Raw genomic sequence first — 18063 nt, forward strand, 5'->3', positions numbered from 1 at the left:
ATGCTACTAAAATTGTAGTTTCAATGCATGACCAATCATCTTCACCAGAGTCAGTGACATCAGATGATAGGTCTGGATCCCAGTCACCTGACTCACATATACCCGAGTATCGCCCATCAACACCTGATTCATCCATACTGTTGACAGAGAGTAGAGCCTCATCTCCCGAGTCACTGTCATCTGATACTGAACTAAGTCTTCTCTTGCCTGACTCGCCCATACCTCAGTTCAGACCCCTGTCTCCTCTACCGCCCCCTGAGGTTGAATGGGAAACTGCAGAAATACCATCTTATGCCCCAGGACAAATGTTCTTAAGTGCCCCTGGAGCTGCAAGTAGTCTACTAGCACCAGGGCTAGCAGAAGCAGAGGACAGGCCCTTGACACCTATGGTTCCTAACAGGGGAGAGTTTTCCAGAGCAATATCCCCGGGCAGTGAGTATTTAGAGAGGAGGGCATTATCACCAGACTCACCCCAGTCAATAGTATCAGATACAGAGGAAAGACCCCTGTCAGCTGAGTCTTTATCAGACTATAGACCCATGTCAGCTACATCACTGATGTTACTGAATGATATCAAAGCATCATCACCTGTATCTACAGGATCAGTAGATGAACACAGATCTCTGTCTCCAGATTCACCAATTACACAATTTTGGCAATCAGAACCCATTGCTTTAGTGAAGTTTTGTAGATCATCATCACCAGAATCTATATTTTCAGATATAGATTATGAAACCGCACCATTACTTTCATTACTTTATAAGGATAGACCTTCATCACCTGAATCAATAGCATCAATAGATGAGTATAGAGCGCTATCACCTGACTCACCGACACCTCAGTTTTGGCACATATTACCAGACTCTATTGTTGATTATAGATCTTCTTCACCTGAATCAGTATCATCAGAAACTAAATGTGTTCCAATGTCTCTGGAGTCTATAGGTACAGAGCATAGACCAGATTCACCTGAAGCTTTAGATTTTGAAAAGGAGATAACTTATTCAGCATTGACTCAATCGAAATCACTATGTGTGTCACCAATAACTGTAACTGAATCAGGTATAAACGTTCCTGAAAGTCCACCAATATTAACCGAGTCCGCAACTGCACCATTATTTGAATTTAGTCAACCTGAACCTCAGAAAGGACTATCAGAACCTGACGTAGCTCAACCTTCATCTGTGTCACCAATAACAGTATCTGCATCAGGTATACATTTCCCTCCATCAGCAATACTAGAGCCAGAGTACAAACTTGTGTATGATGCAGAGCTTTGGAAGCTTATCTCTCAAATAAATGACCAACAGTATGTAGGCGAAACCTACTGTAGTAAAACAGGTGTGTTTGAGTATGCTGGACAGAGAAAAGAAGAGACATCCGAACCTGAAAAAACCCCGTTATCAATAGATTCTCCGGTAGAGGAGTCGGACTTTAAGCCCGAGTCATTATCAGAGTATAGATCCAAGTCATCTTCATCACTGATGTTGTTGAAGGATATTAAAACAACGTCCCATGAATCAACAGGAACAATGGATGAACATAGATCATTGTCACCAGATTCCCCTGTCCCAAAATATTCCCCATTGTTCCGTGAAGCTGTTCCGTTTCGTCATAGATCATCATCACCTGAATCGTTACCAGATGATGAGGTTTCTGAGATATTTGATTCGATATCTGTGGCTATTGAAGATAGACCCGTATCACCTGAGTCAGCTGGATCAGTCAGTGAGCGTAGCTCACGTTCAAAAGACCAAGACGTCGTAACTGAATCAGGTGTCCTTGAAAGTCCACCAATAATATTCAACTCCACAGCCCAATTATTTCCCGAATTGAGTAAACCTGAAACTCAGAAAGGACTATCAGTACCTGGTTTAGCCCAAACTCCAAAAGAACCATCTGTGTCACCAAGAATGGTATCTGATGAAGGTATACATGATCCTCCATCAGTAATACGAGTGCCAGCTTACAAACTTAAGTACGATGCAGAGCTTTGGAAGCTGGTCTCTCCAATACATGATCCCCAGTATGTCGGGGAAACCCCTAAAACAGGTATGTTCGAGTATGCCGAGGGTATCGTAGAGTATGTGCAGACGTCAGAACGAGAAAGTCCAACTTCATCAACTGAGGTTACAGAGGACAGACCCCTGTCATCTGATTCTGCGTCTGAACATAAGCCTCTCCCACCTGAGTCAGTTAAGATAATGGCTGTTTTGAGATCAGATAAGGCAGAGTCAGGGAAGTCATTGAAAGCATGTAAATCTTTATCCCCGGATTCCCCCATACCCCAATATTCACTATTCTTTCTCGAAACTGCTCAATCAAATCATAGATCATTGTCACCTGAATCAGTATCTGATGCTGAAGTTCAAGTAGTTAACTCAAAATATTCTATAGTTCTGGGTATTGACGCTAGAACTTCCTCTCCTGAATCTATAGGATCAGTCAATGAGCATAGACCACTATCCCCTGACTCTCCCATACCTGAGTTTAGACAGGAATTTCCTGAATCTGCTTTCTCGTCCACAAGGTCTAGGTCATCATCACCTGAATCAGTGACTTCGGGGAATTCAGAAATGGAATATATACTATCTGAGGCAATTGACTTTTGTCAGAGACCAGACTCACCTGAGTCAATCGTGTCAGATACAGAGGAAAGACCCCTATCACCTGAGTCTTTATCAGAGTATTGCCCGATGTCACCTGAATCAGTCATGCTACTGACAAACGTCAGATCATCTTCTCCTGAATCTACAGCATCAGTGGATGAGTTCAGGTGTCTGTCTCCAGACTCTCCTCTACCACAATACCTACAATATTTCCCAGAACCAACTCTGTTTATGTCAGGATACAGGTCAGTGTCACCTGAATCAATATGCTCAAATATGGAATATGAAACTGAGTTATTTTTATTTGCCTCATTGCTTTTTGAGAATAGACCCTCATCACCTGATTCAATAGCATCTATAGATGAATACAGGGCGCTGTCACCTGACTCACCCATACCTGAGTTCAGACATGCAATACCTGAATGTGTTACATCATCTGTATATGGATATAGATCATCATCACCTGAATCAGGGATTTCAGGGACTTCAGAAGTTGACGACATAACATCTGAGGCTTTTGCGTTTTGGCAGAGACCAGACTCACCTGAATCTACAGCATCAGTGGATGAGTATAGGTGTCTGTCTCCAGACTCTCCTCTACCACAATACTTTGATTATTTCCCAGAACCAGTTCTGTTTATGGCAGGAAGCAGATCATCGTCACCTGCATCAGTATTGTCAGATGATGATTGTGATCTTTCTGACATCTTCTTGACACTCTTTTCAGAGAGAGGTAGACCCTCATCACCTGAATCAGTAACATCAGTTGATGAATACATGGCGCTTTCACCAGACTCACCCATACCTGATTTTTGGCCGTCATTACCTGAATCTATTCCATATTTTATTGGATACAGATCAACTTCACCTGAGTCAATGTGCTCAGATATGGAATGTGGGACTCTGCCCTTAATGTCGTTATTCTATGAAGATAGACCCCGGTCACTAACATCAGTATGGTCAGACAACGAATGTGAGCTTTCTGATATTTTTTCAACAATCTTCTCAGATAAAGATAGGCCTTCATCTGAGGCTTTTGCCTTTTGGCAGAGACCAGACTCACCAGAGTCAATCGTGTCAGATACAGAGGAAAGACCCCTATCACCTGAGTCTTTATCAGAGTATTGCCCCATGTCACCTGAATCAGTCATGCTACTGACAAACGTCAGATCATCTTCTCCTGAATCTACAGCATCAGTGGATGAGTTCAGGTGTCTGTCTCCAGACTCTCCTCTACCACAATACCTACAACATTACCCAGAACCAACTCTGTTTATGGCAAGAAGCAGATCATCGTCACCTGTATCAGTATTGTCAGATTTGGAATATGAAACGGAGTTATTCTCATTTACCTCAATGCTTTTTGAGGACAGACCTGATTCAGTAGCATCTGTAGATGACTACAGGGCACTGTCACCTGACTCACCCATACCGGAGTTTAGACAGAATTTACTTGAATATTTTGTTGATTGTAGATCATCGTCACCTGAGTCCGTGACTTCAGATATTGAATATGCAAATTCACCATCAGAATCAGTCATGCGAGTGCCAATTTACAAATTTGTGTATGATGCAGATCGTTGGAAGCTGATCTCTCCAATACATGACCCCCAATATGTAGGAGAAACCTTTGCTAGTAAAACAGGTATGTTTGAGTATTGTGGGAGTACAATAGAGTATGTACAGAAATCAGAACTTCTAAGTCAAACGTTATCAAACGAGAGTGGGTTAAGGTCAGATTCTCCTGAGTCAGTGAAGTCAATGGATGAGCATAGATCTTTATCTCCAGACTCACCAATTCCACAATATTTACAATATTTCCCAGAACCAGTAATGTTTATGGCCGGAAGCAGACCATCGTCACCAGATTCAGTGAGTTCAGAAGAAATTGGACATATGCTATCTGAGGCTTTTTCCTTTTGGCAGAGACCAGGCTCACCAGATTCAATAGCATCTGTAGATGAATACAGGGCGATGTCACCTGATTCACCCATACCTGAGTTTAGACAAGACTTACCTGAATCTGTTACATATTCTATTGGATATAGATCCTCATCACCTGAATCAGTGACTTCAGATATTGAATATGACCTTTTCATTTCTGAGGTGTTCTTTATTGAATCAAGACCAGACTCACCTGAGTCAATCGTGTCAGATACAGAGGAAAGACCCCTATCACCTGAGTCTTTATCAGAGTATTGCCCCATGTCACCTGAATCAGTCATGCTACTGACAAACGTCAGATCATCTTCTCCTGAATCTACAGCATCAGTGGATGAGTTCAGGTGTCTGTCTCCAGACTCTCCTCTACCACAATACCTACAATATTTCCCAGAACCAACCATATTTATGACAGGAAGCAGATCATCATCACCTGCATCAGTATTGTCAGATAAAGAATTTGAAAATGAGTTATTCTTGCATGCCTCAATGCTTTTCGACGACAGACCCTCATCACCTGATTCAATAGTATCTATAGATGAATACAGGACACTGTCACCTGATTCACCCATACCTGAGTTTAGACAGGCGTTACGAGAGTCTATCGTTTCAATGATTGGATATAGGTCCTCATCCCCTGAATCATTGTCAGGATATGAAACAGAGTCTGAAACAGAATTCGCTCCTCTGATTTCTGAGATTGAAGAAAGACAAGACACTCCTGATTCAACAACATCAGTAGATGAGTTCAGAGCTCTGTCACCAGACTCCCCAGTACCCCAGTACACACAGCACGGAACTACTACACTAATAGTGACAGGGAATAGATCAGCATCGCCTGAATCAATATGCTCAGATATGGAATCTGAAACTGACTTATTCTTACATACCTCAATGCTTTTTGAGAATAGACCCTCATCACCTGATTCAATAGCATCTATAGATGAATACAGGGCACTGTCACCTGACTCACCCATACCTGAGTTCTTACATGCAATACCTGAATGTGTTACATCTTCTGTATATGGATATAGATCATCATCACCTGAATCAGTGATTTCAGGGACTTCGGAAGTTGAAGACATAACTTCTGAGGCTTTTGCATTTTGGCAGAGACCAGACTCACCTGAATCTACAGCATCAGTGGATGAGAATAGGTGTCTGTCTCCAGACTCTCCTCTACCACAATACTTTGATTATTTCCCAGAACCAGTTCTGTTTATGGCAGGAAGCAGATCATCGTCACCTGCATCAGTATTGTCAGATGATGATTATGATCTTCCTGACATCTTCTTGACACTCTTTTCAGAGAGAGGTAGACCGTCATCACCTGAATCAGTAGCATCAGTTGATGAATACATGGCGCTTTCACCAGACTCACCCATACCTGATTTTTGGCCGTCATTACCTGAATCTATTCCATATTTTATTGGATACAGATCAACTTCACCTGAGTCAATGTGCTCAGATATGGAATGTGGGACTCTGCCCTTAATGTCGTTATTCTATGAAGATAGACCCCGATCACTAACATCAGTATGGTCAGACAATGAATGTGAGCTTTCTGATATTTTTTCAACAATCTTCTCAGATAAAGATAGGCCTTCATCTGAAGCTTTTGCCTTTTGGCAGAGACCAGACTCACCGGAGTCAATAGCATCTGTAGATGAATACAGGGCACTGTCACCTGATTCACCCATACCTGAGTTTAGACAAGACTTACCTGAATCTGTTACATATTCTATTGGATATAGATCCTCATCACCTGAATCAGTGACTTCAGATATTGAATATGACCTTTTCATTTCTGAGGTATTCTTTATTGAATCAAGACCAGACTCACCTGAGTCAATCGTGTCAGATACAGAGGAAAGACCCCTATCACCTGAGTCTTTATCAGAGTATTGCCCCATGTCACCTGAATCAGTCATGCTACTGACAAACGTCAGATCATCTTCTCCTGAATCTACAGCATCAGTGGATGAGTTCAGGTGTCTGTCTCCAGACTCTCCTCTACCACAATACCTACAACATTACCCAGAACCAACTCTGTTTATGGCAAGAAGCAGATCATCGTCACCTGTATCAGTATTGTCAGATTTGGAATATGAAACGGAGTTATTCTCATTTACCTCAATGCTTTTTGAGGACAGACCTGATTCAGTAGCATCTGTAGATGACTACAGGGCACTGTCACCTGACTCACCCATACCGGAGTTTAGACAGAATTTACTTGAATATTTTGTTGATTGTAGATCATCGTCACCTGAGTCCGTGACTTCAGATATTGAATATGCAAATTCACCATCAGAATCAGTCATGCGAGTGCCAATTTACAAATTTGTGTATGATGCAGATCGTTGGAAGCTGATCTCTCCAATACATGACCCCCAATATGTAGGAGAAACCTTTGCTAGTAAAACAGGTATGTTTGAGTATTGTGGGAGTACAATAGAGTATGTACAGAAATCAGAACTTCTAAGTCAAACGTTATCAAACGAGAGTGGGTTAAGGTCAGATTCTCCTGAGTCAGTGAAGTCAATGGATGAGCATAGATCTTTATCTCCAGACTCACCAATTCCACAATATTTACAATATTTCCCAGAACCAGTAATGTTTATGGCCGGAAGCAGACCATCGTCACCAGATTCAGTGAGTTCAGAAGAAATTGGACATATGCTATCTGAGGCTTTTTCCTTTTGGCAGAGACCAGGCTCACCAGATTCAATAGCATCTGTAGATGAATACAGGGCGCTGTCACCTGATTCACCCATACCTGAGTTTAGACAAGACTTACCTGAATCTGTTACATATTCTATTGGATATAGATCTTCATCACCTGAATCAGTGACATCAGATATTGAATATGACCTTTTCATTTCTGAGGTATTCTTTATTGAATCAAGACCAGACTCACCTGAGTCAATCGTGTCAGATACAGAGGAAAGACCCCTATCACCTGAGTCTTTATCAGAGTATTGCCCCATGTCGCCTGAATCAGTCATGCTACTGACAAACGTCAGATCGTCTTCTCCTGAATCTACAGCATCAGTGGATGAGTTCAGGTGTCTGTCTCCAGACTCTCCTCTACCACAATACCTACAATATTTCCCAGAACCAACCATATTTATGACAGGAAGCAGATCATCATCACCTGCATCAGTATTGTCAGATAAAGAATTTGAAAATGAGTTATTCTTGCATGCCTCAATGCTTTTCGACGACAGACCCTCATCACCTGATTCAATAGTATCTATAGATGAATACAGGACACTGTCACCTGATTCACCCATACCTGAGTTTAGACAGGCGTTACGAGAGTCTATCGTTTCAATGATTGGATATAGGTCCTCATCCCCTGAATCATTGTCAGGATATGAAACAGAGTCTGAAACAGAATTCGCTCCTCTGATTTCTGAGATTGAAGAAAGACAAGACACTCCTGATTCAACAACATCAGTAGATGAGTTCAGAGCTCTGTCACCAGACTCCCCAGTACCCCAGTACACACAGCACGGAACTACTACACTAATAGTGACAGGGAATAGATCAGCATCGCCTGAATCAATATGCTCAGATATGGAATCTGAAACTGACTTATTCTTACATACCTCAATGCTTTCTGAGGATAGACCCTCATCACCTGATTCAATAGCATCTATAGATGAATACAGGGCACTGTCACCTGATTCACCCATACCTGAGTTCTTACATGTAATACCTGAATGTGTTACATCTTCTGTATATGGATATAGATCATCATCACCTGAATCAGTGATTTCAGGGACTTCGGAAGTTGAAGACATAACTTCTGAGGCTTTTGCATTTTGGCAGAGACCAGACTCACCTGAATCTACAGCATCAGTGGATGAGAATAGGTGTCTGTCTCCAGACTCTCCTCTACCACAATACTTTGATTATTTCCCAGAACCAACTCTGTTTATGGCAGGAAGCAGATCATCGTCACCTGCATCAGTATTGTCAGATGATGATTATGATCTTTCTGACATCTTCTTGACACTCTTTTCAGAGAGAGGTAGACCGTCATCACCTGAATCAGTAGCATCAGTTGATGAATACATGGCGCTTTCACCAGACTCACCCATACCTGATTTTTGGCCGTCATTACCTGAATCTATTCCATATTTTATTGGATACAGATCAACTTCACCTGAGTCAATGTGCTCAGATATGGAATGTGGGACTCTGCCCTTAATGTCGTTATTCTATGAAGATAGACCCCGATCACTAACATCAGTATGGTCAGACAACGAATGTGAGCTTTCTGATATTTTTTTAACAATCTTCTCAGATAAAGATAGGCCTTCATCTGAAGCTTTTGCCTTTTGGCAGAGACCAGACTCACCGGAGTCAATCGTGTCAGATACAGAGGAAAGACCCCTATCACCTGAGTCTTTATCAGAGTATTGCCCCATGTCGCCTGAATCAGTCATGCTACTGACAAACGTCAGATCGTCTTCTCCTGAATCTACAGCATCAGTGGATGAGTTCAGGTGTCTGTCTCCAGACTCTCCTCTACCACAATACCTACAATATTTCCCAGAACCAACCATATTTATGACAGGAAGCAGATCATCATCACCTGCATCAGTATTGTCAGATAAAGAATTTGAAAATGAGTTATTCTTGCATGCCTCAATGCTTTTCGACGACAGAGCCTCATCACCTGATTCAATAGTATCTATAGATGAATACAGGACACTGTCACCTGATTCACCCATACCTGAGTTTAGACAGGCGTTACGAGAGTCTATCGTTTCAATGATTGGATATAGGTCCTCATCCCCTGAATCGTTGTCAGGATATGAAACAGAGTCTGAAACAGAATTCGCTCCTCTGATTTCTGAGATTGAAGAAAGACAAGACACTCCTGATTCAACAACATCAGTAGATGAGTTCAGAGCTCTGTCACCAGACTCCCCAGTACCCCAGTACACACAGCACGGAACTACTACACTAATAGTGACAGGGAATAGATCAGCATCGCCTGAATCAATATGCTCAGATATGGAATCTGAAACTGACTTATTCTTACATACCTCAATGCTTTTTGAGAATAGACCCTCATCACCTGATTCAATAGCATCTGTAGATGAATACAGGACACTGTCACCTGATTCACCCATACCTGAGTTTAGACAGGTATTACGAGAGTCCATGATTGGATATAGGTCCTCATCCCCTGAATCAGTGGCTTCAGATGTAGAATATGCTCCACTCATTTCAGAGTCCTCCTCTGTTGAATTGAGACCAGACTCACCTGAATCAGTAGCATCAGTGAATGGACATAGGTCTTTTTCACCTCAGTCACCAGTTCCACTATTTACACCGATCGCACTTGGGTCTAGCACAGTAGAAACAGGATGTAGGTCTTCATCTCCATTATCAATAACATCAGACACGGAGTTTGACTTGGTATTTTCTGACATTGAGGAAACAGTGTTGCCAACCAAAAGTCTCATTCCTGAGCATGTTTCCCCATCAGAAATATTGTCAATAGAAGCAACAGAACAGAAACCTAAGGCTGCTTCATCAGATTCACCTGTACCTGGAACAGCCATGATGGTGGAAGAATACAATCTGATGTATGATACAGAGCTTTGCAAGCTGATCTCTCAAATTCACGACGCCCAATATGTGGGAGAAACCTTCTTGAGTAAAACAGGCTTCTTGGAGTATACTGGGAGTAGCGAAGCATATGTAGAGACTTCTCCTGGTGAGGAAGACGTTGCTCGAGGTAGCACAGACGTCAGTCCAGAAGCTGTACCTGGTCCACAAGTGGAACCAGCAGCTACCACTGAAACAGCCAAGATCGATCAGGATGTAGCTTTGACTGAGAGTATAGAGTGCATACAGACTTATCCAGAGGAGAGAGAAGTTGCCCGAGGTAGCACTGAGATCAGCACAGAAGCTCTACCAGATTGGCAAGTGGAACCTTCAGAAACTACAACTGAGACAGTCAAGATTGATCAGGATGTAGCTCCTACTGAGAGTGTTCCAAGCGTATCTGATATAGTTTTACCTGAATCACTAGCAGCAGAAGTAGTATCGGAGTGTACATTTGAAACAGGTCACAGATCAGCTTCCCCTCACTCCAAAACAGACTCTGGAGATGAATGGGTCATAGTGTCTGTATCGGAGACTGAGGATAAGCCTATATCACCCGAGTCATTACCTGACTGCCGACCCATATCACCTGCAACACTGGTGTTAAAGGCAGATGTTAGAACGTCATCGCCTGAATCTGTGTTATTTGAGAAACAAGTTGAGAAGGATAGACCGCTATCCACTGAGTCTGTTGAATACAGAACCATGTCTCTAGAATCAACGATGTCAATGGATAAGGTTAGATCATCTTCACCTGAATCAATGCATGAGATCAATGACAATAGATCGCTTTCTCCAGACTCACCAATCCCTCAGTATACAAGATCAGGTGTGTCAGGTATTGATTCATGTAATATGGAGTATGCCACCATAGAACACAGGTCATCATCACCTGAATCCATGACCTCTGGCTCTGAGTATGAGCTAATGGTCATATCATCATCAGCATTAGAGAGTCGGCCATCCTCGCCTGATTCTCTAGAGTCAGTCGGCAGGAATAGACGGCTATCGCCTGACTCACCAGTGCCTGAGTTTATGAGGATATTATCTCAGTACTTCATGGAACCCCGGGCCCTTAGTGAGAGAACGTCTTCGCCTGAGTCTGTGTCATCAGACACTGTATTCCTAGCTTTACCTGTCGATTCTTGGGCCGATGTCCACCGAAGGCAGTCGTCTCCTGAATCAGGTGCATCAGATGAAGAGTTGAGTTTAGTTATTACAAGCACAGAAGCAATGACATTTAAAGCAGGTGCGTTGAGTCATGTGACATCTGTATTAAAGTCTGAGCGTGTCCCAATGTCGCCAGAAGAAAACACAGTGGGTGTTACTCTGTTGCCAGTCCCAGCTACTAAATTTGAAAAAGAGCAGGGACAAATGAGCACGACAGATCAAGAGTTACCAAGGGTCAGTGGGCTAGTAGCAGAAATGGTTATCACATCCACGGAACAGGCACGGACAAAGCGTGGTTCGGAGCATGCTGAAACCATCCCAACTCCCCAAGCCACTATGGGTTTGGAAAATGTCAAAAAGGTCCAGAAAGATGTCCAGGTTAAGCAACAACCAGTGAAGGTCAAGGACAGAAGTGAGGAAGAAGTAGAGGTCCTGCGCCTCAGTGCTGATTCAATAAAGACCCAGGATGCCCCACAGAGGGTAAGAGAGAGAGCATGATAAAGCTGACTTTGCACGTGCTATGGATTGATGGAATTAACTCCCAATTCTAATGGAGGATGACAATAACACTGTATGGTCGAAATGGGATGTCTGGATTCACCAATGGGTTTGTGCAAAGTGGAGTGTATCTAAGGAATGTGTGTACGATCACAATGCACTTAGATGGTGGGTGATGTAACTAACCGATTCTGACTCATTTGAGCTCTTAGTAACAGTTTGTGTGCAAGCATATTGCTATTACTGTGACATTGTTGGGCACTGTGATGTTGACCTTTATAATTGCTTGGTTTGCTCTCCAATGTTCTTGCAGTGATTTAAATGTGACATGGTGTCGTGGGAGAGAATTACTAACGAGACCTTAGTCAACCAAGTTCTCTCATGTTAGTGTGTTGCAGTTTATTGATGGGATGTTATTGGAGCATGCCAACTGACTTGCTGTAACAACACATTTGAAGAATACTTGTTCAAGTGATATCAACATTTACTTCCAGGCTCCGTCTCAAACAGCCAAGGAAATACAGTTGAAGACCAGTTATGGGAAAATGCAAAGCAAATTAGAGTCTACCTTGGTAACGGAAAGTACTTTACATGAGCAAAAAGCAGTATTAGACTTGAGTCAAGAAACAAGCATATCAGGTCTGGTATCACCTAAGCAGACAAAGACAGCCACAGGCTACAAACCTCTGATATCAACCCCATTGCAGATCAGTGAACAATACCCTTTCACTACCCATAGAGCAGTGACACCTAAACTAAAGGTACTTGACTCTGCCACTCAGGAATTCTCAGACTGGAGTGAATTTACACAAGAGGAATTCGAGGAGACTCATTCGGGTGAGTTATTTTCGCCGATGTCAAGCCAATTCCTGGTGCCACCAGATTACGAGGCCCTATTTTCTGGACGCCACTCTCTGAGAGTCTCCGAGTGTAGCCAGTTGTCCCCCACTGATATGAGTCCAGTTTCTCCGGTCTTCAGCGACCCTCAGTCAGATAATTGTCAGGTCACAACCACCACCCTGATGGGTCCTGAGTTCGCTTCAAAGTCTGCTACACCTGGATCTGCAGAAGCCTTTGAATTCTCGCCAGACTTTAAGCGAGTGATCGGCGAATTTGAGAAAACACTCTCTTCATTTGGGCCAGTTGTCCAATCAGATCCCGCCCAAGAAAATTCTGACCTGGAGTTCTTTGACTGCAAAGATGATTTCTCAGACTTCTCAGAGGCAGAGGATCTGGAGCCAGAGGAACCTGAGGTCCTCTACCACATCGAGGAGCCTCCATCCCCAACCCCCTTCTGCAGCACTCTGGAAACGGGCTTCCTCAAAGGAAGCCCTGTATGCAGCGCACAGTTCCTACGGGTGGATGACCAAAATCGCTTCTCTTTGGGTAGTGAAAGTCTTGGAGACTATGGCATTTATGACGGACCAGAAAGTGAAAGTGAAACTGTACCCACGTGTGAGGAGCTACCCTCCAGGTCGCAGGCAGGGTACGATGATGATGAATACTCTCTGGAACGGGTAAGAGGTCAAGCATGATGACTGCACCCTGCCCTGGCTTGTGTCCCAGCTTCGCAGGCTGATTGCAGTGTTACCACAGTCCAGAGAGGACCTCAACTGACTCAAACACAGAGACTAATACAAGAAGCTTATGAGTGGTGTGTCTGCATGTGTGCATACTTACCAAACAAAACACACCAGGTCAAAACCACTTCAAAGTGGGGTTACTGACCAACACAATGGAATAATCATGTGACAAAAGCCTGATCAATAATGATAATGCTTAATTATGAGAATGCTTTTTTTGCTGTGTTTGCAAATTCTTCTTATATTTTCAGCTAGGTTATCTGGTGCAATGAAGAGTACATACAAATATATTCTGTAACATTTTTGTGAAATAATTACCTTCACTGTCACTACTTCATATTCCACATCAACATTCCATACAGACGTACTTTTCTGCAGCTTTGGCCACCATTTCTTTGGATTATCGTGGCCATATCTTGCATGGCTGGTTTTGTTGGAAATTGTTGTGCAACTGTGCCTTCTCTTCATCTTCCATCTCCACCATTTTATAGAACCTCTGTCATACTGGATATTTTTTTTCTTTGAATTTCTATCAGGTCTACAATAGCCTACTTTTGAATGCCTTTTCAGCATCCCTATGAGAGCAAAGTAAAGAGCCAAGAAAGAGAATAGAAGGAACACTTGCCTGTTGTTCTGTGCCTGCAGTAACAGTGCCTGAAGTAACTAAACAAAATGCGTAACCATGTTATACTGATCTACGGTGGCCACAATGGCTGTGTGCTGTCTCTCAGGAGATAAATGAGGAGCTAGGGTTGCTGTCATCGGATAGCTCAGAGGAGGAGGTGTTGACCACCAGGGTGGTCCGACGCAGAGTTATCATCCAGGTATACGGCATTGAAAGAGCATGTGGGGAAGTGGGCCCTGCCCTAGTGTGGTGTGATGTGGCGTTGGGGTTAGATGGGAGTCGAGTTTTAGCTTGTGGGTAGTTTTGTTGCTGTGCTGCACTTCACCTCGAACAGGTGGGGTCATTTTTCAAATTTGGATTTCTATTTCATTCTGCACCCTCATATGCCATATCGTTTTGTTGATTAAACCTTTATGGTCTTAGATAATGATTGAAAACGGTTTATTTCCTTTTTTGAGTGGGGTTTTACAATGTTTAAGCCGGTTATTCTGTGTACTTGCTGTGTAATTTGTTCAGGGTCAGTTGTATGACTGTGTATCTCTTCTCTCTCTAGGCGGATGATCTGCCAGACATCCCTCCGCAAACAGTGACAGAGGAACAGTACATGGATGAGCATGGAAACCTGGTAGTCAAGAAGGTAAAGGGACATTTTGCATCTACATTCACTGTATAACAGACACTTAACTCTTGAACACACCCCAATGTACAGTAGATCTCAACTACATACTGTAACTGCTATGTAACCGTGTTTGTCAATTGTAAAGTAATCCAGTCTCCTCAGGCAAATACTGTACGTGTGTTTTATATTACATGACCTAGTCATGCAGCTCCGTGTTCTACCAGTGGTAACTTTCCTCTCTTTCTGGTCTCTTTCCCCCAGATCACGCGGAAGGTGATCCGTAAGTACTTCTCTCCAGACGGCGTGGAGAGAGAGGAGGTGACGGTGGAGGGATCTCACCAGGAGATGGTCAGTGTGGAGGAAGGAGACGGCTTCTCCAAGGTAGTGAAGAGGACTGTGGTCCGGAGCGAGGGAGATCAGACCGAGGTCAGTCTTGTCTGTATGTGTGTCAGCCTGCTGTTCTTTGTGTCTATAGACTTTGTTTGGGGTCAATATTCCAGTATTTCTGAAAACGATTGTGTATTACAGGGTTTACGTATACTGTGGATATTATGATGTCACAAGGGTGTCTGGGCCTTAATGTGGAACTGACATCGTTTGAACTACTTTGTAGATATGGAAAAAAAATAATAATCATAATATCAGTTTAACATATACAACTTCAAGTTCATGCTTCAAAACTTCAAAAAATTCCATGACATAATTCATTGTTGGCAAAAATAGATGGATTCCGTTCAATGCATGATTCATATAATTCCCCAATACATTTCTTGGTAGTCTTAAAAACTATTGCTATCAGGTTGTAAATCACAGCTGGCCTGGTACGTTGTTTGCTGCCTTCATTCAGGATGTGCTGTTTCAGTTTCAATGACTCAATATTTTGACCAAAAAAACCGGATGACTGTAGCTAAGGCTGGGAATGTCAATACACAATACAATCATACTAGCAAGGGCAATGATCACAAGTCAGTCGTAATGTGGCGAATAGGCTTGCGCATGTGTCAAACACGGCTGAATAGGACACACAAGCGAGAAATAAATGAGTCACTAGTTGAGTCATCTACTTTATGAAATTACAGCCTGGTCCGCTCGCATCGGCGAATTCAACTTCAATTGCGCTGCTTTCATGTGTGTCCAGAGAGAAATGTGCGGACACATGCCACAGTCCTAGCTAGGCTACTAAAATGTTGCAGCCTGGCTTCGATTTTTAAAGCTTGACAATGAATAACCCAAAAACAAAAACGTGGAAGAAAACACCATGCAAAGGAGAAACATGTAGGCCTACGACAGCAACATGGCTGCCAGATAGAACACAACACCTCCCATAACACCCTGTGGTAGGTCACTTGGCCAATTTAGCAGATGGGTGAATGCCATCCTATTCAGCTATTTCTGTATCTATGCTATTCTATCCTGCGTGTCCGACAGATATACTCAAATATTCTATCAACATACTGTCCACAATGTCTACACACCCCATCACACACAAGCATATCGCTATATCCGCAATAAGATCTGCAATATATGTGTATACGACCAATACAATGTGATTTGTTTTGGTGAAATTGGCAACACCTGGGAAATACTGTACTGGGGATTTGCCATAAGGAGAGAAGCAACAAGCTCTCCAAAGCTCCATGGAGATTAATGTTTAAACAAAGTACATTTGACTCATTTGGTGCTTAGAGTAAGTCTCATTGCTCTGACAGAGCCTTTTGACTTGAATGTATTTTTAGATTTTTCCATTAAAAGCCTTATTTTACCTTTAACCTGCTTTCTGAGCCCTACACTTGGGTGCTATCTAGAACCTTTAAACATTATTTGGCTGTCCGCATAGGAGAACCCTTTGAAGAACCCTTTTTAGTTCCAGGTAGAACCCTTTTGGGTTTCATGTAGAACCCTTGGTTTTACATGGAACACAAAAAGGTTCTACCTGGAACTAAGAAGGGTTATACCTGGAACCAAGAAGGGTTCTTCTATAGGGACAGATTATTTTTTTCTAAGAGTGTATGTGCTGAGATCCCTTGCCTATTCATTGTCCGTGTATAGTTCGGGCTACACCACACTATACAATGTGTCCATAATGACTGTATATCCTTACAGTGTGTACTGTATACTCAAGTTTTGTAATCTACTGTATCAGTGACCTTTGAACCCTGTGTTTGACCTCTCCAGTTGACCTTCTTGGAGCCCTTGGCCCTGGGGGCCACCACGGCCTCAGACTTCGAGTCAGAGCAGGTGCAGGGTCGAAAGGTCAGCAAGGTGGTCAAGACGACGGTGGTGAGGGGCGAGAGGATGGAGAAGCAGACGGGTGACTCAACGCTGGCCGCAGACCTCCCCTCGGCCAAGGAGGACTTTGAGAAGGTCAGTCGTCAGGGAGGGAGAGTTGTGACAATGCCAGGAGTGTCTTTTCTACCTCAGTGGCTCGAGCAGAGCAGGTTGATATTAGCAATACTGTGCCTGGAATATAAAGCTGAATGCTTCTTGACTGTAACATGTTCTTTAGAAGCATGTCTGTTTTTAATCTGTCTTGTTAACCTTATTGAGTGCCAGTTTGAAGATCAACCCTAGGACCAGAGACACTGGGTTTTGGTGTTTGAAATGTCCTTTTCCTTGTTCTGTCACTTCCAGGCGTTGAGTTATGCTGGAGGCTTTGGAAAAATCCAACTTCCTCATTTAGTAGAGAAAGAGGTTGTGCAGGACGACGGTTCTGTGGTCAAAAGGTTTGAGAACAGAATGGGAGTTCATTCATTGACACGTCCATCTTTGTTTGGACATTCCTGTTGGTTTCCTGAGTGGTTTATCTGAACGCATGGTGTGAATACAGCAGTGGTGGTGCTATATGACCAACACCTATGATTGTTGTTATGCCAAACAGGCCATGCCATTGGCTGTACAGCATAAACATATCAGGAAGCAGGTTAGTGAATACCTCCCCTCTATATCTTAACCATAACTCTTAAACACACCGCAGATGCTTACATTTTGACATGGTGATTTGAAAGGTAAGTTAGATGAATTTAGTTTTTTTTACAACCTGATCTCTATTTTTCGATGTAAATGGCATGTTATAGATGGGTCCAGACACTTATTGTGCGGTTTCATTTGTTTTTGTGAAATTTACCCAAACCAGGGATTCATTTCTTCATACTCGTTGTGCAGTACGGGGCTCCTCTGAAAAAGCATGAACAAATGCTCCTAAAAACACCAAAATGCTTTAACGTTATATTCCATTTTGTTGCGACTCGAGCGATACCTCCCTGTCCATTGTACAGTTAAACTGCCAAAACAAAGAAACTTGAGTAACACTTGAGTAAAAACGAGGGATACAAAGTATATTGAAAGCAGGTGCTTCCACACAGGAAGTTCCAGACACTTGTAGAATCTATG

At 42.8% G+C, this 18063-nt stretch overlaps 1 protein-coding gene across 5 annotated transcripts in view; it reads left to right on the forward strand.

Annotated features, from left to right (window-relative positions):
- Nucleotides 1-18063, forward strand: part of ank2b (ankyrin 2b, neuronal) — a 240610-nt gene that overhangs the window by 217831 nt on the left and 4716 nt on the right. For 3 of the 5 annotated variants that reach the window (XM_065025545.1, XM_065025546.1, XM_065025547.1), the window contains 4 exons: nt 14608-14691; nt 14935-15099; nt 16849-17037; nt 17305-17396. In XM_065025545.1, the coding sequence (XP_064881617.1) occupies nt 14608-14691; nt 14935-15099; nt 16849-17037; nt 17305-17396 (530 nt within the window). Of the gene's footprint in view, nt 1-5816; nt 11829-12340; nt 13364-14160; nt 14254-14607; nt 14692-14934; nt 15100-16848; nt 17038-17304; nt 17397-18063 lie in introns of those variants that run through there. The other 2 variants (XM_065025542.1, XM_065025543.1) reach the window with 2 other exon arrangements.

The sequence above is a fragment of the Oncorhynchus nerka genome, linkage group LG12, assembly GCF_034236695.1.
Source record: "Oncorhynchus nerka isolate Pitt River linkage group LG12, Oner_Uvic_2.0, whole genome shotgun sequence".
In the NCBI taxonomy this organism is placed as follows: Eukaryota; Metazoa; Chordata; class Actinopteri; order Salmoniformes; family Salmonidae; genus Oncorhynchus; species Oncorhynchus nerka.